Source organism: Cyprinodon variegatus, unplaced genomic scaffold, assembly GCF_000732505.1.
Source record: "Cyprinodon variegatus isolate N-32 unplaced genomic scaffold, C_variegatus-1.0 Scaffold75, whole genome shotgun sequence".
Taxonomy (NCBI): domain Eukaryota; kingdom Metazoa; phylum Chordata; class Actinopteri; order Cyprinodontiformes; family Cyprinodontidae; genus Cyprinodon; species Cyprinodon variegatus.
In genome coordinates this window covers 1349720-1375763 of record NW_015150528.1, presented here as the reverse complement: position 1 = coordinate 1375763, position 26044 = coordinate 1349720, and the positions used below count along the sequence as shown (strand labels likewise).

At 37.3% G+C, this 26044-nt stretch overlaps 1 protein-coding gene across 1 annotated transcript in view; it reads left to right on the top strand.

Annotated features, from left to right (window-relative positions):
• Positions 1 to 16523, top strand: part of pid1 (phosphotyrosine interaction domain containing 1) — a 36373-nt gene extending 19850 nt beyond the window's left edge. Inside the window, exon 3 of the mRNA XM_015372784.1 lies at positions 13496 to 16523. Coding sequence (XP_015228270.1) covers positions 13496 to 13996 — 501 coding nt within the window. The 3' untranslated portion in view covers positions 13997 to 16523. The remainder of the gene's footprint in view (positions 1 to 13495) is intronic.
• The last annotated feature ends 9521 nt before the right edge of the window (positions 16524 to 26044 follow it).

Here is a 26044-nt window from a genome sequence, read left to right as displayed (position 1 = left end):
CACAAATCCACACAAATCATGAAATTTCACGGTTCTTGGCATTTCCTTTAAGTCCTGGTGTGTGTGGATGATCAGCATTATTCTATAATGACGCAAATCAATACAGCTTCTATGAGTCCTGAGATATGTCATTTGTTTTTAACTAGTTGTGTTTTTTGTGAAGAGGTATCAAGAAATACAGCTTTGTATTTATTCAAATCTAAACAGCAGTGATATATGCTATACTTTTTATTGCAAGATGGTTTTTTTAAAGGATGTTGGGATTTTTCGGGATGGTGGTTTGGAAGTAAAAGCACCTTTCATGTACACCAGAAAGGTGCTGGTAACAGAAACACTAGAACTCTGTCTGCGGTGACCAACAGAGAACCTTTATGTTCCAAGGTAAACCAGCTAATGCAAACTTCTCTATTTAAAAGAAGTAAGAACCTCATCCATCTCTACATGCCATGACAAGCAGAGGCAGATGCTGTGTGCTGATTCAGTAGGTTTAAAAGGAATGTTAGCAGGCTCCTGAGGAATGTGGCATTCCCAAACATCAGATTCCTAGTGAGGGGATCCAGGCACAGGGGGCCACTTGAGGAAAAGTGCAAGTGTAACTTTCAGTCCTCACCGCATTGGGGAAGCAGCATGTCTGAATCCAGTTGAATAGTATTTAGATTACATTTCACTGCCTGAATATGAAAGAGGTTTAACTGGAAGGTTTAAAACAACTTGAATATCAGTTAGGATGCTGTCAAACTTACTGAATAAATGCCTGTTGTTTATAATTGCATTTGAATAATTGTAAGTAATTTAATTGAAATATAAAAAAGTCAAGCTTGTATAGGTGCTTTACACACAATTATGTTTTCAACATTAACTTCTCTCAACTTTTGTAAATTGCATATTTTGTTTTCTCATAATTAAGGTTTACCACAATGTCACAAAAAAATAAAAATATTTTTTTCATGGAGATCTGGAGGAAACACTGGTGATTTGATTGTTGTCCATCAGGCATTTACGGACCTGGATTCATTGGCAGAATGCGACTTCACAACATTCAATAAAGAAGCTTGCTGTTCAGTTCTTTTTCTAGATATTTTGATTTTAAAAAATCCAATCGAAGGAAAAAGAAGAAAACCAGAACCTTTTTAAAAGCAGTATGAAGCAAAGCCTTTCTAGGCCCTTGGGGAAGAAGCAAGTCGTGAACTGTGGCTGAAGTGAAAGCTTCAGGAGTATATCCAGGACTGCTGCATCCGCTGAGATAATCCACGGTGGAACTAGAGATGTCAGAATCCTCTTTAGAGGGCCAAGAAAAATAAAACACTGGATTGTGACTCAATGATGTAAACTCCTCATTTAGATTTTAGTATTTTGTGCATTACTGTTGGAAATCAAGGTCCCAGAAGTCCACTGTCATTGCATTAGTCTAGCAGGACAGTTTGGAGCACTTCTTGCTTCCTTTTTCTTGGAAGCTTTAGGATAACGATTTTCCAACAAGTCTTGGCACATACTCACACTATCAAAATCACCCATTCTTGGATTAAAATCATCATATCTCCTTTTTTTGATCGGCCAGCAATATCACAAACAATCGTAAATTAAGGTTAAGACAGAGGGGAGCCAAAAACACCCACCAGTGTAGACGGACTGCAGGCCATCATTAAAGGAAAAGTCCAGTCGTATTTAGAATTCAAGCTTTAAATATAAAATTATTACATACTGTTCAATAAATAGGTGTTTTTAATAAGAGTAATTTCATTTGAATGTGTTTTACTGGAAACATCCATGTTTGTCAAAGAACACTGCTGCCACCTACTGGTTTGTGGTGTCATGGTGCGGTATCGGCTGTTGAGCGAGTCCCAGTGCTGTATCTGGTGTTTGTCACAACGCGCTGTTATCCGAGTCATCTTGAAAACATTCTTCTTCGAAATTTTGGCTACAAATGACGTGTTTTTTTCTCTCACCAGAAGTTAGATGGCAAATCCTCCCGCTTTAAATTTGGTAATCCAACGACAAACTGGGGGTGGATCATGAATCGGAAAGGGGAAATAAGTAATTTTAATTTTTACCTGATGTATTGCAACATCGCACTGCCATGCATGTGGGCATTGTCACTTTAACTATAGCTCTCGCTAATTTCAATGGTGAAGTCCTCTCGAAATCTAAACAAATTTTTGTTGATTGCAGGTGTGTATCATAGTTTCTATTGATTTGGCTAGTAAAGCGGAGAGAATGGTGCTAGGCTTACAGCACCGTGACGATGTCAGCCGTGAGGTGTTACTCTATTTGGCGTAAATGGCACTCGGTGATCGCAAAGAAAATAATTTTTTATTTTTTCTTACTGATTAACACTAAATTCATTAAATCAGAGCGAACATATTAGTTTCATTATTCCTTGCTGACCGGATTTTTCAGGAGCAGGATCTTTTCTATGCTGCAATGATGTAGTTGTTCTTGAAAATGGTGTTCTGACCAAGTGATGAGCTAATATATATTCAGTACCTGGACACTCTGTTCAATACATTGACATAAAAAAAAAGAGTAATTTTATTGGGAGTCAAACTCTTTTAGAGACACTTTTTTATTTTTCAAATTAATAGCTGTAATCCATGATCAAACTTGCAGTCTGTATGTATTAAATGAGTTCCACATTTTAATGGGACCCCAGAGATAAACTTCTAAATGAAATAGATGCACTTTTTTATGTCCTTATGTCTCTGTACTAAAGCTGTGTGGTAACTTTTATAATTTTCATTCTCCATATCAATTACACATTTCAAACCTGGTCATTGTCCTGACTTTTAGTTTTCTATTTGCAGTGCACACATTTAGTTAACTGGTTAAAATGCAATTTATTTATTTTTTTGCAAGTTTCCTTTGGAGCTGCTGCTAGAGGGCTGCAATGTGTTCTTCTCAATTGCAGACTAATCAGCGTGTCACACCGCTTGTTATAATGGAAGGGAAATTTTGTTTAGATCTTTGTTTTGGAGTTTTGTAATTTTTTCAAGTTAAAAAGTAGGCCTACTTAGTATCTGGCCAGTATTTGTTTGTTTAATTAAGTTTATTTGTTTGTGAGTCAGTCATCCCCCTTGTGTCTTGTTTGATAGGTCAGTTTGACAGGCTCAGGTTATCATTTTTTGAACACTTTTTAGAAATAAATGAATACCTTTTTTGAGAATGTTCAGTGGTTCTCTGGCTAGTTTGTGCAAATCCCTCACAGTCTGACTGCTGTGGGACATAGTTACTCATTTTCAAATGCTCTCAGTTGTGCTACTTCCTAAATTTCTTTGGTTCTTTCTTTCACTAAAGAAAGTCCTACACAGTTGGTGTTTACCCAGAATGACACAGAAGGTTGGTGGTTGAAGGTTGTAGGAGCAGGTACAGACTTTGTATTTTGTCTGCACCATCTGTTTGCCCTTGGACAAAATCCTAGAACTCTCTGAAGCCGAAACATGTTCCTAAGCTGTTGCAGTTTACATTGTGACAACGGTCTGGTCTGTTCCCAGACCAGATTTAGCTTGGCTTCAACTTCCTTATTTTCCTATTCTTATCTTCTGCATCTGTATCCAAGTCCCCAAAGCCTCTCTGTGGGGACAGGTATCTGTTCACTGAGCCGTCTTTGTGTTTCTGCTTCCTACGCCTGCTTTCTTCTCATCAGTTTACTTCCTTTTGCTTTAATAGTTGAACCAGCTGTTGCTCCAGCAGCAGCAGCTGTTCGACCATTACACCTCTCATGGTTATGCAGGCATGCCTCTGTACAGATGAATACACCCTCACCCAACTCCTAACCTAGACAACAGAGGGTCTGAGTGGGCCAGGATGTTGCCATCTCTTCCCATTCCCTCTGGCTGAGCTGCGGATGTTTTTATGTCTCCGCATGTGCCTGTGACTCTCACTCTGTTTCTCCCCATCCGTTTCCAAAAAAAGTTTTTCTCCCTACCTCCTTGTATTTCTGTTTGGTGCCGTTTGGAAAGTAGATGTTTCCATTTGTTGTAGCATATTAATCCAGTGACTCATAAAGAGTCAAAATTCAGATGTTTTCTTCTTTTTTTTTTTTTTTTTGTTCCATTCAACAGAAAACTTAGAACATTCCTCTGGTGTGTGAGCAAAACATCAGGATTAGAGCAGTGGATTGTCTGCTGCTTTTAGGCTAGGCTGGGATCAAGGAAAAACAGGCTTTATTTGCTTTGTGCTACTATGAATGCAGGATAACGATATAAACAAAGGTTAGGATTAGTTTGCTTGGTCTTTGCAGTTTCCTGCATTACCAACAACAACGCCGCATTTAGCTTCTATGCTCCACTTATCTGGAACAAACTTCCAGAAAACTGCAAAAAAGTGCGGAAGGCCTGAGTTCCTTTAAATCATGACTAAAAACACATTTGTTTAGGATTGCCTTCGACTGTTCTAGTTAAACAGTTTAACAAACATCATTAGTTCAACTTTTTTTTATTTTCTTTTGTCTAACTGTTTTTAATTTTTTTTTTTTTGTTTTTGCATTTTTTCCCTACTTGCTTTGATTCTGTTTTATTTTCCTATGTATTAATCATGTGAAGCACTTTGCATCATCTTTGTACTGAATTGGGCTATACAAATAAATTTGCCTTGCCTTGCTAAACAATATGCCTGAATCATCTTAAATCTTTACTGGATCCATTGGACATACAGCTCCGCTACAGATTTATAGTATGTGTAATTTGGCTTTATGAGGTTACACCCTTTACATGCCACAACTTTTGTGCTTTTACTGCTTATTGCTATAGTTTCACTGAACTTTGAAAAGAGAGCCAACTCTTTAAGATTTCGCCAATGCCTGAGGGCAGCCATAAATGTGACGTAGAGAAAACCAAATTAAGGGTAAAAACCAGGGTTTCCCTGACTAATGCATTTTCTACTCTTCCAACAGTCTGAATTTAAATTAAATGGCTGTTTTTGTTCTATTTTTATTGCAACATTACTACTGATTTTCCAACACAACACTACTACAACCCGTTTCTTCCTGATGGGTTTTGTTTCTCCACCTATGGGAGTACATAACAATCTGACACTACAGAGAGAACTGACCATGTTGCTTCAACCAAGATACTAATACACAGACCAACATGACCCCCTGGTTTATGGAGGTACTAACTTTCTTTTCCACTAGCAGTGTTGCCAGATAGAGTCGAGGTTTTCCAGCCCATACATCTGTTAAAGACCGCCAAATCGCACAACCACCCACCCAATGAATATATTGTTATATTTACTTTGTGAACATGAACACATTTCAGTACAACTTAATTTAACACTTCATGTCAAAATGCTACAATCCAACAAAGTTCAGTTTGCAAATCTATCAAACTTGAAAGGATCGTCAGGCCCATGCGATTTCTGCAGTAATGAGCAGAGCAACTTGTGAGAAAGCTCTTTTAACAGGCGCATTAGATATAGGGAGGATGAGGAGTTTCATTGCACCAAGTGCTAAATCCCAAAAGCAGTGGTTTCTTCCAGCATCTTTAAAAGATTCCTCTTCCAACCAGTACGCATCGATCGTCAGCGCTAGGTTTATCACACCAGATCAATCTGCTGCTAAAACTAGCATAGTTTGTGGGACCACTGCACAAGTTCTCTGTTGTAAACATCCCAGCAGATGACATTAGCAAATCCATGATGGAGAAAGGTCAGGGAGGCTTTGCTATTAACCAGTAATGATGAATGATTGGTGAACATGTGTTTTAATAGGTTAATTCAAAAACAGCCGATCTGATTCCGAACCAGCCCAAATTATCTCCACCCGCCCAAACCGCCAAATCTGGCAACACTGTCAACTAGCAACGTTGTCTTTGGAGGTACACAAAAGAATAAAGAACTATATGACAGTCCTGGCTTCTCTGCTTTAGAAAGACCGGACCAAACTAATACCACATTGCCAACCCCTTTGTGTTGAACAAGTGTTACTTATGGTACCCTTATGCTAGAAATGGCAAATATTGGCTTGATATCAAAGTCATTGCAGATATGTAGTACAACTCTATCTTTATTGGAAAGAACTTCAGTAAAGATGAAGAGAAATTTAACATGAAGAACATTTCTAGGTATTCTACATCGACCTACAGAGGTCCATGTAGGATACATAGGATAGGATACATAGTGTGAAGTGTTAAGAAAAAAAAAATAGTTACATATTGTTGCTTTAAGTTGAGGCTGAATTTATTTATGCGGCAGGCAGAACAAAATTGAAAAGTAATACAAATTCAGTCAAGAGAGCTCGGGAAATATGTCCTGCCCCAAGTGGGGGAGTTTAAGTATCTTGGGTTCTTGTACACGAGTGGGGGAAAATTGGAGCGGTAGATCAGTAGGCGGGTTGGGGCTGCGTCTGCTGATCTGTTGCGATGAAGAGAGAGCAGAGTGAAAAGGTGAAGTTCTTGATTTACCCAGTGATGTTAAATAGCTTTGCGTGACTGAAAAACATCTGAAATCGGTTCTCTCCAAAGGGTGTCTGGGCTCACCTTTAGAGATGGGGTGAGAAGTCTGGCCATCCAAGAGCAGAGCTGCTGCTTCTCTATGTCACAAGGAGCCAGTTGAGCTGGCTTGGGCATCTGGTTAGGATGCCTACTTGTGCCTCCCTGGTGAGGTGTTACAGGCATGTCTTACTGGCTGCAGACCCAGAGGGAGACCCAGAGCATGCCAGAGGGAATGTTTTTTAGCTGGCCTGGGAACACCTCAGCATTATAATGGAAAACATTCCCTAAAGGGTTTAAAAAATGTTTGGCTTATCTCTCCCCTACAAAGGTTCTTTTGAATGCAATTGTTGATCACCTGCATTTTATCTTGCAGGTGCCTTTGACATTGTCCCTCTGTTGCAAAAACAGAAAAGAAAAACCAGAGTCGGTAACAGCGGCCACATGTTTTCACCACACATGCAAATCTATAACCATCCTTCTCCTCTTCCTTTGTTACTCTCACAAACATTCTCACGGCTTTTCTCTGTTTTGGTTTTGTCAACAAAGCAGGTTTCCAGAGACGTTTCGTGTCCCGTCTAGACTGGCATTCCTTTGAATGATTTAAAATTTACTAGGACATTTTATTGTTTTTATTTGTTTTTTTTCTTTCCCCTCATCCTGTCTTATTATTCTGTCAGTGTTTTATTTTATAGCATTTTTTTTATTCTTTTTGAAGGCCCAAGGGGCTCCGCTTCTGATCTTTAATTCCTTGGTCCTTAGTGCTTTTCTTCAAATCAACATGTTTGTTCTGATGGGGTGGGTGTAGAAGGTAGGCTGTCTTTGAAAGAACAGTGCAGTAGGGGGATTTACAGAGAAAGGAGGGGGCAAAGGAGGAAAAAGAAACAGAAAGAAAAGGTTTCAAGGCAAGGGAGACAGTGGAGTGGAACAGAAACAGATGGAAAGTTTAAAACATGGGGAGGGCTCTTGGCTGCCGTGCGTTGATTTAAGCTGCCTGCCTGACAGCACAGAGACGACTGGTGAACAGACCAACAGAGTTAAGGAGAGCAGATGTGTGTCCTGGCTAGTAAAAAATAAATAAATAAAATAAAAAATATATATATATTTAAAGACATTAAATAGCTTTAGTTCTGCTCTTCACTCCCTCTCTGTAGAAATTAGATGACTGCTTATTAGCGGAGTTCAGTACTTGGAGAAGCAGCATTTAGTTCCTATGCTCCTCTTATCTGGAACAAACTTCCAGAAAACTGTAAAAGTGCAGAAAGCCTGTGTTCCTTTAAATCAAGACTAAAAACACATTTGTTTAGGATTGCCTTCGAATGTTCTAGTTAAATAGTTCAACTGAAACATCATTAGTTCAACTTTTTTATTTTCTTTAGTCCAACTGTTTTTAATTTTCTTTTTTGCTTCTGCATTTTTTTTTTCCTACTTCCTTTGATTCTGTTTTATTTTCCTAAATTGTAATCATGTAAAGCACTTTGCATTGTCTTTGTACTGAATTGGGCTATACAAATAAATTTGCCTTGCCTTGTTAAAATTCTCCTTCCATACTGATTCTATAGAGCTGATTCTAAGAAATCAACTTGCTCATCCCACACATCCTAAGACTCACTCTAGGAGTTAAACAGAACTCTAATTAGTCTCAGATTCAAATCTTCAGTTTGCTTCCAGACAGATTGTGCACAGACCCATGCGTGCCTCTGTTAGGGTTTCACTAGTGCTGCAGCTTGTCTCACATGTCGGATAAAGATGTGTGCTTTCAATTTAAAAAGTGCTCCGACATATTTGTCTCTGGACTGAGAATGACTGAGTATGTGTGGATAGATGGATGAATAGATGGATGGTTGTTTTTTTTTTAAAGTGCTAAATAAATAGGTTTATATTTTAACTAATTTTTGCCACTAGGATTTCTGTTTTATATTAAAGTTGATCCTGGTTACATTATTTGGGAAATCTCCCCCAGAACTTCCTTTGGCTTTTTAAGTTAAACTGTTCACAGAAGTAAAAATTTATTGAAGTTTGTGATCCAACAGTTTTATTTACTCATGTTTTTATCTCTACTTGCTATTATTCTACTTATATTTGTCTCTTATTTCATAGTTTAATTCATGTAAAGCACATTGAATTATCTTTGTACTGAATTGTGCTATAGAAATAAGTCCGATGTATAATAATAATAATATATAAACATCTAACTTGGCCTAAAAAGTAAGTTTAGGGTTGTCTTAAAAAAGGACCCTCTGCTCTATGTGTTGTAAACTACAAAACTATAGTTTCAGTCAATTCTATCTTTATTTTTCCATCGTAAAAAAATATGTTGTGTCTGAAGATATTAAGGAGCTTATTCAAAATATGTGACAGATAAATTGTTGAATTCCCTAACAAAGCCTTTGCAATAAACAGTAAAAGGTGAATATTGCTCCTCTGATTCGACTAAATCCATCCTATAGATTTGTGGAAGATGTGGAGCTCAGTGCATCTAAATATACAGTCTTGTCTCCTCAGTAGAGGATGAGGTGTTTGTATTATTCACCATCTCTTAAAACAAAATTATTTTGAAATGTAGAAGAAATATGGTTTATTTAACAAATGGTTGGAAAAAACATGCAAAGCCCTAGAATTTTAAGGGGGCACCATTTTTTTTTTTTTTTTTTTTTACCGTGACGGTACTGCTGTTGACAGCTGCTACCCTGCGTAATGATTGGACTGTACAGTTGAGCACCTCCAATAAAAATGAGCCGCCAGAAGACAGCTGTGCTCCAGTATGGATCTCCCACTGTTGCGTGAAATAGAAATTACTGCTTTGTTGTGCTGCAATCTGGTAATCTAAGAGCTTGTCTGTCACCAAGATTATAAGGCTGTTTTCTGTTATGTTTTTGGAATGTTATGAAAAAAAGGGGAAGATTCAGTCATTTTTTCCCCCTGTTATTTATAAAAAACAGAACCATATTTTTTTGTCAAGGACACCTTATATATATATTACGGCTCAGCATAATACTGAAGTGAAACTGCTTAGTGGTTGCCTTAAAAGTAGAAATAGGAACTTGTTAGATCATGTGTTAAAACTTCATAATTGCAAATGTTTTTGCACCGTTTTAATAAAAAAAAAAAAAAAAACAACCCAGAATGACCTGAGTTTAGAGCATGTAGAAATATTAGCGGTGTGCTTATATGACACATAGAAAACTATACATGGTAGCTCCCAGTGTTATTATTCAGTAATAGCTTTCTAAGTCCAGATAATCGGTGTGAATCACTAATAGGTTTTCTCTTGCTGATAAACCAACCCTGCTTGATCCTTCCTATAAAGCTTCTCTCTAACCTGTCTGCTGTGTTTTATTTGCTCAATGCTTTATATCAGTTTTTATCATGTCTTTATCTTTGATCATGTTTTTATCTCTAATTGCTTTTATTTTCCTTATATTTTGTTGTTTAATTCATGTAAATAACTTTGTGTCGTCTTTGTACTGAATTGCGCTATACAAATACACTTACCTTGCCTGATTAAAACAAAAGATCGACTTGATCTAAATTTGAATGTCACTGTTAGATGGCGGTGACTGGGTCCAGCTTCTTACTGACCAGCGGTCTTAGTTTGGGAAAACTGTTAAAGAAATTGGTGTTGCCTGATGCAAAATATATCCTGAGAGATATATCTAACTATCTACACTTGTTGTTTGCCCAATATTTGTCATTTTCCTTATTTGCACTTTCAATTACATTGTAGTCTAATTTTGTTTATACTTCTGTTAGCGTAAAAATATCCTAGATTTTTTTTTCTTCTTTCAATTTAGGTTTTGTTTTTTATTTATTTATTTTTTGTTGCTCATAAGTAATGGGGAAAATATGAGACAAAATAGGATGTGGATATTTAATTTACATCTTATGGAAACTAAGGCCTCATCGACCCAGAGATGAGATCAGGTGTAACAACAAAGGGATTCTGTTATTTAGATTGTGCATCCAAACGGAGACAATATGATCATGTTTAACAGTCCAAGGGTGGAAAAAAAAAAAAAAAAAGGCTGGTTTGATTTCAGTGTGGAACATTTGAGCTTAAACTTTTTTTTAATGACGACGATGTACCTCTATTACCCTTATGTTCTTTACGGCCATATTGCGATGTTGTCTTTGCATAGCCAGTGTTTTTTCGTCAGCAGTTTTGATGCAATTCTGCGTCTGCCTCACAGCGCCACCGAAGGGCCCAGCATATGTACTGCAGCGTCTTGTACACTTGTGTATATGCAACTTTTCTTCTAAGGTGTTTATGAAAACACCCAACTCATTACTTTAGAATTCAGACCTGCAATCTAGCAAGGATTGCTGAGTGTAAGAATAAAGGGGAAAACAAATAAACATGCACACCATGCTAGTTAAACTTTCATTTGTAGAAAGAGAAAATTACCACCTCACAATTAAGTGCTACCTTATGTCTGTCTAAGACGTGAGATCCCAGGAATGTACACTAAGGTTTGTGGTTTTAACAATAAGAACCTAGAAAAAAGTTCAAAGTGTGCAAGTACCTTTGCAAGACAGTGTTGTTTACATCTCATAGAGTTTATTACACAGTAGAAAAAATTGTGGTACTACATTTTTCTTTATCTATGTGAATCCACATTTTTGAAGCCTGATGGTTGTTAAAACCTTACTAGAAACTTTACTCTGAGAAATAATGACTGACTACTTCATGTTAATCTAAAAGGTGGCATTCAGTTAAAAATCCTCTTAGAGCAGGAGGAGATGTATTGGAGCAGAGATTGTGGATAAAGTGATGGACTACTCCAAAAATAATTTCTGACCTTAAATTGATCATCTAAGTAAAAGAATATGAGCATTTTTAAAGATCTTACTTGCTTAAACAGAGTGTTTAAGAGTTTTATCAGCAACATCTGTCTGCTACATTTTGCTGATACACGTTCAGCCATGCATGCGGGCCAAATGCTCTGCAAATGTTTATAAAAATGATACACATCTTTTCTTAGCAGTTCACATTCAGCGCTCCACTCGTGTTGTCTGCAGCCATGTGTCAAATGTTGGCTGAAAGCCAGCTTTAATGAACTCCGAAAGAGTTCAGAAGTGTCTCCCCGGCCCAGAATAAACACAGACAGGAGTAAAGAAAAAACTGTTTGAGGCTCCTCCTCTGTGTATTTTTATAAAACCATAAAGAACAGAACGCAGAGGAGTGCATAAGTCAGCCATTATTCCCTAGCAGCCTTCAAATTGGCCAGACTCCCAAAGAGTTTTCTGACTCTCCTCTTATCCATCTCAATCTGCCAAACTTCTGTTGCGCTATGTTATAACTATAGTATCTTTTTTCAAAATTTAAGTAAATAATAATAAAATAATCATAAATACAGTAATACTAGTAACCACTTGTGACCAAAAACTTTTTTTTTGTTATAATTGTAATAACATAAATACCATTTAAATTTAATAAAGCCACTCAGTACTAGAACTTCCAGTTCTTAATTACAAAGGATATTCTTTCAAGGACCAGAATGTTCACATTTTGGATAAAGAAGACAGGTGGTTTGAAAGGGTTGTAAAGGATGCTGTATACGTTAAGAGAGAAAAGCCAACCTTTAAACAGAGTGGGTGGAATCAGGTTTCAGCACTCAAAAATCTACAACACAGCCATGGTTGATTCCTTCCTGCTATCATCTCACCTCAACCCTCAACCCATGCAGTGGACCAAAACATCTCACCTGGGCAGCCAGGCCTACAATTGCCCCTAATGACCCTCCTTTCAGAGTCCTAGACCAGTATCGGGCATTGCAGGCTAACAAAGAACCCAAACATCTGCCCATTCCTAAGGGGCCTACGTATACGTTCTTCTGGTTCACTTTCAATGTTTTCTAAGCCAAAACAAGTTTTTTGGCTGCTCTATAAAGCTTCGAAATTAATTTTCTGACATTTAGAATTGAAAAAAGCATCCTGGATGGGAAGCAAAAACTCTTCAAACTTAGAAACAAAGACTAGTGGATTGCGTTTTTAACTTTTTAGGAATGATTAGGACCTGGATGACTGAGAATCTTCATTTACTGAGCATCTTAATTGTAAAACTTTGATAGTAGCATCCATTTTATACTGTGCTGACCAGTATGAAGAGCTGTCTTTTTTTTTTCTCGTCTTTGTCAGAAACACAAGAGGCCACGAGGGCAAAAAGAAGCCAAATAAACCATTAGCATCATGCTTTACACCCCAAGATCGTGTTGCTTTTAACCTGGTAGATATTGTTTTTTAAGGAATATAGACATTAATAAAATTTTATATTCATTTATTTATTTTTATAAATCACGATCAGCTAGCACATAGATAAAGTGAAATACCACATGCCTAACATGCTCAGTACCAGAAATCTTCACATTATTTATTGTATAATCAGTATTTCTACCTGCATTATCAAATTTATCTTACATGATGATCTACAAACACTGGGTCTTTTTTGAGATGCCTCGCTGGTGTTTTATGAATCTTGCAAGAAGTGTTTTGTTCGTCCATCTAGAGCTTTGCTTAGAAAATAATAAGAATTCTGCGATGCAAAGTAACATTTAGAAGACTATGTATTATTTTTAAATCAGTACTACACCTCAAAGTATCTCAAGGTAATTTAGAGAGACAAACTAATAATACCCAGAGCAAAACGATCTGTGTACCTGGAGAACCTGCAAACCTGTTCATTTGTTTTATTTGCTACAAGTTAATAGTGCTTAAAACATGCAGCTATAAAACTGTCCTACATTTTTTTGGTGTTTACTTTGGCTAAATGCAATCTGTTGAATGACTATAAAACATCTCCAAGAATATGTAACATTTTAAATCATCTGGTTTGATTCAATTACATTTAAACGGGCCATAGCAACAGATAATATCATGGTACTCCTTTTAGAAAACATACATTTGTGGTGTTCCGCAAATGTCCATACTTTGCTCCCCTGTTTTTAAAATGCCGTATATATGTATGACCTTAATAAAATGACACGTCCCATGTGAATCCTGTTTAATATAGATTTTTGTTGAATATTTTGAAGTAGAAATGAATCTTAAGAGTTTTTGTGTCTCATTTGCTGCAGGTGACCTACCTGGGCAAGATGACAATCTCTGGGACTCAGTTCCTGTCAGGCTGTACGGAGTCGGCCGTAGTGAGTCTGGTAGAACGTCGCGCCTCTGCCCAGCAGCAGGGCACCCTCGCCTTGGGCAAATCCATGCTGGAAATCCGACCATTCCAGGTCCGCCTCCACCACCTGGATGAGTGCAGCGAAGGCTCTATAACCGTGGACACCTACCAGGTGGCACGCATCGCCTACTGCACAGCTGACCACAGCGTGAGACCCAACGTCTTTGCCTGGATCTACCGGGAGATCAACGACGACCTGTCCTTTCAGATGGACTGCCACGCCGTGGAGTGTGAGAGCAAGCTGGAGGCCAAGAAGCTGGCGCACTCCATGATGGAGGCTTTCCGCAAGACTTTCCAAAGCATGAGTAGCGAGGGGCGCATTCACAAGAGCGGCTCTACAGACGACTTTGCGGAGGACTCGTCCACACCTGACGATTCGACCCCAGATGATGGTTGAAGTCTAAGGCATTCACGTTCCTGATCTCTGTTCTAACAAATTGAGGGGGGACTGGGTGAACAGAATAACTGCTCTTATTCATTTCCCCCTGCTGTCTCTTTCTGTTATGAAACTGTTAAAAAAAGATATATATACATATATATATCCACTGTATGAACCAACATGCCCATGATGATGAAGTAGCCTATATACTGAGTGAAGGAAAGATTCATCAAACAGATTTGATAAAGAGATTTTAGACATTAAAGTACTGAGTGATCCTCTGGAGAGTTTGAAGCCCCGCTGTAATAACCCACAAATACGGTACTCATTTCCCTTTCAGCTCATGTTATTCTGCTCCTTTCAAAGACTGTCTGGTGCTTTTTTTGAAAATTTCTAAAACAAATGTTTATCCTGTGCCATACTAACCATTTCTTCACTTCTTGCCATGTAGGGACCAAACACAAGTATGCAGGTTGCCTATAAGAGGTTCAAGCCCAGATTCTAGGACTGTTGATTTTATTTTTTTAGCCGTTATATAAATCTGTTAAAATGTGTTAGCATTTATAACAGCAATATGTTGGGAGCTTTTACTAAGTATATCTTATGTGATCCCACAAAATGACTGCTAAGCATAAATGAGAAAGTTAAAACTTATGTCTCCATAATTTTTTGGTACTGAAACATTCAGAGTATCTGCAGGACTTAATGATAAATGGGTTTAGAAGTTCTCACTGGGCTGGAGCTCGAGCCTCTCTGAGACACTTTAATCGTCTACGTCTGACGTTTGTTTTATGTAAACCAAAATCCAGGCTGAATTTTGCCTGTCAGATTATGTGCCTCACTTTCCCGTTGCATCACAGAGCGTTTTTGCTTTCATGTTTTTTTTTTTTTTCATTGTACGTACAGTGGGTGTAAATGCTTATTTCTGTTCTGTACCTATATACATGAAAATATAAAGCATCTGGGTGTGAGAGAGTAGAAAGACCTGATGAATAAGGGTATACTATAGTGGGAGGGTTAAGATTTTTCACAGTCAGACATGGAACTGTGACCATTTGACAGAGATCTTATGTTTTTTCTTTATTTTATACAATATCAGGCTGAATGAACCTTAAACTGCAGCCATCCAAGGGAACACCTTATGAGTCCTTGCCACTGCCAAATGTCCATCATACTGTGAGCTGATCACATAAAGCCCGGTCACTTCAGGTTCAACAAATGGCCTCCATGTTATCATGACATCTTTAGGAGGGTGACAGTAGATGAGATGACCATCTCTGCTGCTCTAGATTTCCACTCCCAGACTGTGGCACTTTCTTCTTTGACGGGATGGACCAAATGCCATCAAGTCACATGACTTTAATCAGCACTTGCAGGGCCTTATAAAAGCATTATAAGCCCTTAACATATACTTTATGGTATATTATTGGGATTTTTTAGACCTTGATAAGGTAGTGCATATTTGTGAGGTCAGAAAAGGTATTTTTAGTTTCCAAAACATCTTCATATAAGATGCTGAAAAGTGAAGCTTGTGTTTTTATCCCCCAGTCAATACTATATATGACCATACTATAGGTGCTGTTTTGAATGGAGGCAACATTTTCAGTACTCTCTAAGGAGAGCACTTTCTTACAAATGTTAAAGTGGACTTCCTATGGTTGTCTTACAAGAATTAAGGCTTTCGGACATTCCAAAAAGTCTAGATTTGTTGCATTTGCACCTAATTTTTTGGTCTATAGATCCTCCCAGCTGTTTTTATTATATTTGTGACTTTTTATCTTTGGAATATTAAAAATAACAGCACTCAGCAAAATACAGATAAATACAATTTTACAAATCCCTAGTTATACTGACATTAATTTACACACATATTTCTCAATCAGAGGACTTCTGAAGTCAGTTGCTTGCAGTGGGTTTAATTTGATGTTTTAGAGGAAAGGGAGGGGAAACAAATGCATGCAGCGCTTTTCAATTACATGCAAAGAAAACCTGAAAATTTTTTTCTTTTTTTTTTATTCTCACTAACATTGCACAAAAATTCCAATAAAGTATTTTGAGGTTTATGTTTCACAAAATGTGAAAACAAATAATCAGACATATTAATACTTTGGGAAGTTATTATACCCATAGACAAACCTTGATACAAAAATGCATACTGTATGTACACAATGTATTTGAAACTTGCTCAGTAAGCTTATGTAAATACAAATGTATCACTTTCCAAATATTACAACATAAATGGTGATAGCTATTTTAAATAAAAAAATGAATTTTTATATGCTGAAATAGTGTAATGAAGCTGAACTGTGAAGAAGCGGAGGGGCTGATTAGGTGGAAGAGTGTGTGTGTTTGAATTCACTATGGTGGGAAGTGAGGGGAGTGATTGTAAAGCTGTAAAGTTTACTGTGCCATGTCTGCCTTACAGCTCAGACTCGCTTTAAATGTTAAGGAGGAAAAAAAATAAGCATTGTTACCATAACTGTTTTCTATATGGTGTGTGTGCAAAGATCAAAAACACAGTTGCATATAAAGCATTTACCAAGATCCCAAGATAGTGTGGTCTGTTTTGTTTCCACCACACAGTCGTCTTTCTTCATTTATTCCCTCAGAGTGAAAACCAGATCTGGGCTAAAAGAGGTTAGTTTTTTTTATTATTCTGTAAACTCTGCTGGATTTAAAATGACTGGATTCCCTGCTGCGGCAGCGTGTGGGAGGATAAACAGCAGGCATGCTCCATTTCAGAGCAAACAGAACAGCTCAGACACATGATGTTCTAACAAGGTGCCTGCACAGATCTAAAGCCTATCCTCACTGTCCGCTCATCCACATACTTATGTTACTTTTTTTTTGTCTTCTACCTCTAAGCCACCATGCTGGCATTTCTAAAGTATGCGGAGCAGTGACCAGGGTTTTCCCACTTCTGGTATAGTGATTGATTTTTTTTTTTTTTTTTACCGTTTGTTCACATAGCCAAGAAAAAAACTCAGAAACATGATGGTGTTTCCAAATGTCTCAGTTTTGATGACAGTTTTACTGCCATCATTTCTAACATTCCTTTTTTGTGTGTGTTTTGCTCTGCCAGTTTTCTCTAAGTGCCCACATTTGTGGCATGATAGCTGGTTCCTCTCTGCTTAAGTAGTAGGAAATATTTTGGCAGCCTGAGAGCTGAAAAGAATTAGATGCAAAATGGATGCTGAGAAGGATGCTAATGGGCCTTGAAAGAAAATACTGCCCCCTTCTGGCAAGCAGATATACTGATTCCACTTTTAAAGCTTTAGTTTTTTCATCTTGTAGGAGGATTATGTCCTTTCCAGCAAACTGTACACAAGCTCCACTGTTTATGCCTCTTTGTTCCTGTTGAGTGTATATGTCTTGCAGTTTTGCTCGACCATGGCCTGGTGTTTAGCTGACCTACTTCCAACGGAGCTGCATTGGAGAGGGGTCCTGTGGGGGCCCAGGAAAGAGGCCACCCCCGGCCTGTTGCTTGTGCTCCACTGAGGCTGGAGCCAACCACAGTTCACAATGCTGCTCTGTTACCCCTCCAGTTGGCTGCTCTTCCTTCTCTGAGTTTCACAGTTCCCTGTCTATCCCCCTGCCAAGGGCCAACACACTCGAGGTCAGTTTGGGAAACGAAAGGTGCCAATATGGCTTCTGATCAGACTTCTTTGAGTTTCTGTCTTGGCCTCCTTCATTCAGCTGGGCCCCTCGGAGTAAAAGTGAGGGGAAGTACTGTAAACATATGTGTGAAGTGAACCGCTGCCTATACGCATTCTTTCTGCCTGTGGTTCGCCTGCAGGGACAAGAATTTTATTGCAAGAGATGTAACCTTTTAGCTCTTAGTAAAATATTAAGGCAAAAATTATAAACTGTAGTTGTATCATTTTTGTTTATCATTTATTTTTTTACTTTTTATTAGTTTTGAGGAAGATGCAAGTTTTCAAAATGAAACCAAGAGGTTTTATTCAGTCAGATTTTTTATGGTATTAAGGCAGCAAGAAAAAGCTTCAGTTTCAAAATTATATTGCAAAACTGAATTACAAAGAAATCCATCTTAATAAATTAAGATTATTATTATTTTATATTTATTTTACAAATACTTTGCTTTAATAGTAGAACATTTTTGCAAACAGAGTAACAACATATTTCTAGTGCAGAAATGTTATGGTCTACATGATCAAAGAGCCATCTGTTGTCCAGCACAGTAACAAACACACTCTTCATGTCAGTGATGTTAAAACCCTGGGTTTTCACAGGCCATTTTTCAAGTATATTGAGGAAAATCTTTGAAGGGAAAGGGAATCTAATAATAGGGATATGAGGACTTTAGGGAAAGCCCATTCAGGTGTGTGTGTTCATATATATATATATGAAGACAATAGTTTCACTAACTCTGAAAGTTCAACTGGATCAAAGCAGTCTAAATCCCGGTTCAGATTCTGTGGCTACCTCAGATACTATGGCTGCTGCCTCACCTTCAAGAAATAAAGCAATAGTATTTAGAGGGGTGCTAATGGTCTTATTTTTAATAGAATCAATCTTATTTAAAAGATATCTTTATTAAATATTAAGGAATTATTTTTATTTTCCTCCATTAATGAGGAGAAATATGCTGCTCTTGCTTTACAAAGGGTCCTCTTATACAGCAGTAAACAATTTTTCCAGACTAGGTAGGATTCCTGTAGTGCCATTTTCTATCAAGTTTCCTAGCACTTTGCTTCAAAGTGCGCAGCTCTGCATTAAACCAGGGAGCTAGATTTCTGTTTTTAACGTTTTTCTTTTTGTCTAAGGCAGTACGCATAGAATTAGCAACCCTACCAAGAAAATCATCAACCTGTGAAGGGCAATAAGCTTAACTTTTGCACTTTGCAGCACTGCTCAGCGACATTGAGGAGAGAGAAAGGGAAATAGATTCTTTAAAATTTATAACTGCACTATCTGATAATGATCTGCTAAAGTGAAACCTTGTTTTGGGGGATGAGATCTCTGATAAAGTAATCCTGAAATGTGACTAAAAGTGGTCAGAGAGGACAGGGTTGTGAGGAAATACTTCAATGCCCTGAGTTAGTAGTCATAATACTTTTTTTGTGTCTAAAATTGCTCACATTCGATGTTGGCTTCACAGCTGAGCAGCATCATTGTCTTTGGTACAAGAGAATGATTATAGATGGCCATGTTGATGATTCTGGACAGTCTGCTGTTGTCCTTTGCTCCAGCCGTGCATAACAAGTTCATATGTTAAAAGGCTAAATACTTTGAAAAGGATTCTTGGATACAGTTTATGAGCACTGCCTGAATCCCTGTTAACTGTTTTTATAGAGATTCCTTATTGTACTCATCATCATCACTAAACAATTTCACTGCTAGAGGCTGGTGACCATGTTATCATTGATGAGAAAATCTTATTCGATTAGATATTCAATTTTGTCAGATTTAGTAGTGGGGTAGACAGCGTGGAGCCCAATGAATTAAGATTAGCCCTGCCAATTCTGCTCTCCCCCCTCAGCTTCACTATATTGCTTAGTTTTGGCAACTTGCCATGAATCTCAAAGCACATTAAGATAAATATGTCCAAATTAATGCAAATAAAGTTTACCAAGAGGTGGGTTGAATTTGTTTGAAGGTACTTTTTTAGTTTGGACCATATAAGCTGACTCTTCGATAAATGGAAACAGTATTTTGCCTGAAGTCCAAGCATATCGATGAAATGATTCAACAGAAAGTATTACCAGAAAACCTGAGAAAAAATACATAGAAATACCCAGAAATATCTCCCCCAGACTGATGGAAAAAAAAAATCTCAGTCAGACATACAAGTATTTTCTGTTATTGTGTCCAGATCCCCCCTCCTTACCCCTCCTGGTGGATGTCTCTCTGAGGTATTTGTGAGATTTAAGATTCCTGCCATGATAAAATATGTGCTGGAACCAACAAGAGAGGTGCCGTTGCCTACTTATTACAACCTGAGACACTCTGTCAACTGAAGCCCAAAGCACTCGCTGTCTGAAAAGCAAAAACAAAAATGTCCCAGAGACAAAATGCTGCCCTGAAACCCTCGGGGAAAGGAAATGTCTGGTCTGAGATCCATGAAGAGCAAGTCTGAGCAACAGATGAAAGTCTGAAAGAGGGATAACCCCCTACCTCCCATCCTTAAAAAGAAGAAAACTGAAGAAATGTCAGTTAGTTTGTCTGCAAATCCTTTGTATTGTATTTGAATCAAAAATATTTTGTGTCATTATGTAATGAAATGTTGCAGAGACTCCAGGCACAGAGAGTAGAAATGATAAGCAGACAAAATTAAAAACATCTGTAAAAATACAGTTATTGGAAAAAAAAAAAGGAAAAGACAATTTGTGTGTTTTTCTTTTCCCTTTCATTTTTTTTTACATTCTGTAGTGAAAAGCCTTCATAACAAGAAATTAGGAAAGAAAAGGGTAATTGATTTTTTTTTCATGACTGTATGAAAGAACCTTGGAAGAAAAACATGTTTTTACTGAAAGGAAGTATGTAGAGTGCATATAAAGTGCACCTAGTGGAAGTCTAGTCTATCCAATTAAATGCCATGTCAATGTCAGCAGTAGTGGTCTTGCTTTACGCACAATGTGGAGGAAGTATTATTGCAAAATATCCTACATGTGGGGACTTAATAATAATAATAATAATACATTTTATTTAGCAGCGCCTTTCTTGACACTCAAGGTCACTTTACAAATAATACAGGAACATATGGGGACTTTCAACTGGTCCGCATATGGTAAAGGTCTGTTTTTTGAGTTGGGGTTAGGATTAGGACTAAGGTGTTAAATTAGTTTAGGTTAGGGTTAAAGTATATGTTTGTAATAGTTGCGGTTAGGTGATCGGTCTGGGTTAGGCCATACTGTATACAATTAATGCAAGTCAATGAAATGTCCCTATATGTCATGAAAACAAAGCTGTGTGTTTGCATGTGTGTGAAGATGAAAGCCTGTTGGGTGGGGGTGAGGGTGTACCAGTTTATGCTGCACTGAAACTAGTCCAAACTAGTGCAGCATAACCAGAGTCAATATCTGATAAATGGGATCCCATATTCCCATGGGCTGTCCTCACCACCTGGGCTTTCTCCTGTCCATGCACAGTCCCCATATCACACTGACATGCTAAGACACAGGATGCATTCAGATCAGAGGCTGGTCCTTTACAGCTTATGAGCAGGAAGAGCAATCTTTGGCCTTCTCCAGCAGCTGGAAAGTGTTCTCAGTTCATTAGAGCTCATATTCCGCTGCATCCACACATGCAGAGAGGATCCACTTCAGTCTTCCTGGACCTCCTCTAGTCCAGTGACTTCCTCCGTCTTACTGGTGTTCAGGATGAGGTTATTCTTGGAGCAGCGCTATGTCAACTTTGGCCTCTTCATTGTCTGATATGATCACTGCTGTAGAAGTGTTGTTATTTTTGGGCACAGGAACAATGATGCAAGATTTCTTACAAAGAGAGACCATGAAGAAGAAGCAGAGACTTGTTGAAGGTCTTCAGAAAAATCTTAATCTCTAATTGCTCACCAAATGGATAGAGATAGGTGAGAAGCTAATATTGCACATGATTCTAATTCTTTCTGCTCTTGTTCAGAGTTTCCTCTAAATCCATCAGCAGCTTCACATGCTGAGGTTCCTAAAATCTTTCTAATAACATCAACGTCTCTCGTCCGTAACCCTCAGTTTAACCTGAAGGTTTTCAGTTCTGGATTATAACTAATGCATTCCAAATGTTACAAGTTAATTTACATGCATGCTTATACTAATAGTAATGTTTAAAATACATTAAATCAATCTTGATGGTGAGAATGCAACAGTCTGGGTCACATGGACAATGCAGCCGCAAGTCCTTTAGTGCTGCTGTTGATCTCTTGATAACCTCCCTCAATTCATCTCCTTCAACATCGATGTTTTTGGAATGTTCTCATTCACCAGTACCTTCTCCAGTTAATTTAGACTGTAACTGTGTACATGAGGTTATTTTGATCCTCTGTAACCTCTGCTAAAAATATAGCTATGTAAAAAACAGAAATAAATAAATAGCAGGAAATTTCTCGCTAAGATATCTGATTGTTTTTTAGGTGAATTAGATTGTTAAAATTGCTAAAATTGATTCAAATGGGGCTTCAGATGTGCGCACACTAACACGATTTATTGCACATTTAAAATTTCTATTCCAATACTTGCACATTAAAGGATATTTTGTGGCCTTGTTCTATGATGTAAAAAAAAAGACATTTTAAAAGGGATTTCACACCTTTAAAAACCACTGTAACTAAAAACCTTACCTACACAAGTTTTTAGAGACCATATAAATGTACACAATATATTGAATTTGTGTAAATATGTTAAATTTGGCAAAAACAAATTTTTTTGTGGAAAAATTGTTTGGGGTGAAAAAATAATACACTGTTCCCAATTTGAGAAGAATTATGTATATATATATATATATATATATATATATATATATATATATATATATATATATATATATATATATATATCATCAAAGGGCAAATAAAACTACAGAAAACTTTCCTGAATATAATTCTTGTACTTCTCACTTGGGATCTAAAGTTTAGCTGCATGGGATTCATCCAGACTGATTCAAACTGTGCTCTATCAAATGGTCTACAAAAATGTGAAGGATAGAGCCAGATGAATGAAAAAAAGAATGCATGTGCAGAGAAATAAAAGGGAAAATAATGTCTAGGTGGCAAGTCAGAAGACACGACTCATTTGGTCCGTCATGTTGTGTCCAGATGTTCAGGAAAGAGTTGGCTTATCCAGCTCTTTCTCATTGAAGCAGCAGCAAGGTCAGACCGCTCAGAAAACAAAGAACATACCAAAGTCTCTAGTTTCAAGCATTAGTCAGAAAAAAGTAAAAAAAAAATGCACCTTTATGGACCGATTCCAAGTTAACTAAATAATTTCAAGACAAAAAGTTCTACCTTTTCTGTCCACTTGGTGCCAGTCTTGCTTTGCAATTGCAACTTGTCATTTTCCCCAAACCTGCAGCACAGTGATAACTAAAACCCCAAAAGACCAGTGATAAACTAGAATTACTTTTCTTTTTGGTAATTATCGTAAAACAATTTATTTCAGGCTGAGAAATATGTGAACATGTTTTAATCTTAATTATTATAGCATTGTGTTTTTAGTTCAATAAAAAAGTTTTACCAGGACAGAACATGTCAATATCAGATGCTTTTGCAGGGGAATAACCCAGTAGTGTCAGGGGTTTATCTGTCACATCTCTGCCTCTTCTTAACCACCGCAGGGTTTTTTTCTTCACAAATGTCATGCTTCCACCTGGATGGTTAGATAAATGGATGGATGGATGCCCCTTTGCATTCTCTCCTCATGTGCCAAAGCCTTCGAAAGGGTTGCACAGATAAGATCACTGAGCACCGAGGACACGTTATGGCTGCAGTTCAGGCTGCTCTGCATGATACTGTTTTGATCCAGCTTTCAATAGTATTTAAAAATGTAAAAAATCTGTGTTCCCCTGGATAGATGGAAACTTTTTAGTGTTTATTTTCAGTTACATTTGATAATTTTGCTTTGTTGTTAAAGCAATATTTTCTTAACAAGATACTGATGTTGTGCTTGGACAGTCATCAGCCTGTTCTGTGTAGAAAAGAGCAGCTGCAGCTGCAACATCTTCTGAGGCTATTTGAATACTTCAACTGGTCTAAACATGGCCCAGTTAGAAATAATCCTTAAATATGAAACAAATCTCTTACCATCATCTTCTATTTTTATAGAATTTTTCAAATATTTATTGAAAGTTACACATACAGTATCCAACAGTACTGTTATTGTAATGGGGATGTATATGTACCTGAAAATGTCAAAATGGAAATATTGTTTAAAAGTCAACATACAGTATTGATTGTATGCAGTATATACCAAGCACTGCAGGATGCTGGAAATCAAAAAGATTATTTTAGAGCAGGCAGTACTAACAGTGGATGTCTTGTCATAACACTGCACTGTAGAAATGCCTCTACCTTCACTTGATTCCTGCAGAGATTTTGCTCAATCAGCATTCTGGTTCTGAATGGCAGCACACAATCTTCACGGCTGAGGACTTATGGAGCTAATTTGGGCCTATGAAGTTTATCAAAACCAAAAAAAAATTTAACCTAAAAAAAAAAAAAAGAGAAACTTTTTCAAAATAATAAACATTTAAACATAAAAAAAGAGTAGAAAAGAAAAGAAAATATAAATATTTAGATTTTTATCCTCAAATATTTTAATTCTAGATTTGTGTTGTGTATTCATGTAACTTTAAAAAAAAATATCAAATACACACAGAATACTGAGATGTTTCAAAGATCTTCCAATTCCCACAGTCCCTGAATGCAACAGATGGGAATAGGTTGTTGTGCTGTATCAAGATTTTAGTCATGATTGCTACTGTATATCCCTGTCATCTGAGGCTCAGCCCCTGAAGCCAAAACAGGGCAAAACCGAAAAAAAATCTGGCAATTAGAAAAAAAATCTCCAATTTCACAAAAAAGAAAATAAAAAAAAAAAAATCTGTTTTTGGAAACAAAAATCTCCAATTTAAAAAAAAAAAAAAAATTCTGAAAAGTTTTTCCTTTAAAGAAATTTTTGTAACTTGAGTAAAACAAAAAACTGAAAGTATGAGTATGGTTGAAGCACACATTTGACCTCACTATATTTTAAGGCTTTCTCCATTACTTAGAATCAATGTTGTTTTTCCATTTTTTGCTAAGAGTCCTTTGGGTTCACCTTTAATGTTGTTCTTTACAACTTGACTTTTGTCACACTGAAAATGTAAAACAATTTGATGTTCTTGCTCATCTTGCTTATCCCCAAAATAGGACTTAAATAACAGGGTGATAAAATCTACAGTAGTATCAGTAAATTTCCTTTCACTGAATGGAACTCTTCCTCATTATTTTGTCAATGGATTAGCTTGGCATAAAATAACATATAGATTTTATGTTATCAAATACAGAGTGGCAGTTTGGATAACAGTTTGATAACACTAGCAATGCCAGACAGAATAAGTCTGTTAATTAAATATCAAAATGGCCTAATGAAGAATTTTCACCTTATCTAAAAAAGATTTTGATGACATTCTCCTGAAGAAAAAAGCTGCCTTGATTTTTGGAATCTGATCTAATTTATATTTTATTTTGTGATGACAAACTCGTCTTATATATCAACAGTGGGAAGCAGTGTATGAAAAACTCATAATATCCTGGTTTCTCTGCTTCTTTCATTCACCATAGCAGCACCATCAGCTGATAAAACTCTTCTTGTTTTATACGCACCCATTATGCTCTCATTGTTTTATTGGTTTGTGCACTATGATTTATATCAATAAGTCTTTTTACAGATATTTTTTTCTGTTATAGTAAGTTACTGCAATAACTTGTGAAAAATGGAAATTTAATTTTCTGTGAAACCAATCAGCTAAATAGAAATATATGACAGAGCAGTAGAAACCTGCAGCTCCAGATATTGTTTCAGTCTTTCACCCTGATTCATGTCCTTTGCCTGGCTGGAATTCTTCTCAGGTGATTTTGTTAAAGCTCCACATGCTGTCAGAGCTCATATTTTCCGTGACACAAAGCACCAGAGTGCCTCACATGCGGACGCAATGTGAAAAATAGAGCTGCAGGCTTTGGCAACATTACAGCATTATATTCCAGCTTACCAAAAACGTGAAAAAAGTGTGACCCCCCCCACACACACACACATAAGAAACTGTTATATAAGGTTTCACATAACTTATGATCACAATTATGATCATGCAGGATGAGTATTATGTAGCCATGCTGTTAATTTCTGTAAACCAAAAACTGTTTCCTCACCCACCGTGGGCAGTCTCCCCCGTTTTTTTCCTCCAAGCTCAGGTCCTCTGTCAGAGGCCAAGGAGCTTGAGGGTTCTGCGCAGTGTCATTGCTGTTTCTAGAACTGCACATTTCTGGATCGAGACGTTTGATGTATTTCCAGGGATCTGCTGTAACCACTCCTCAAGTTTGGGGGTCACTGCCCCGAATGCCCCCAGTGACCACGG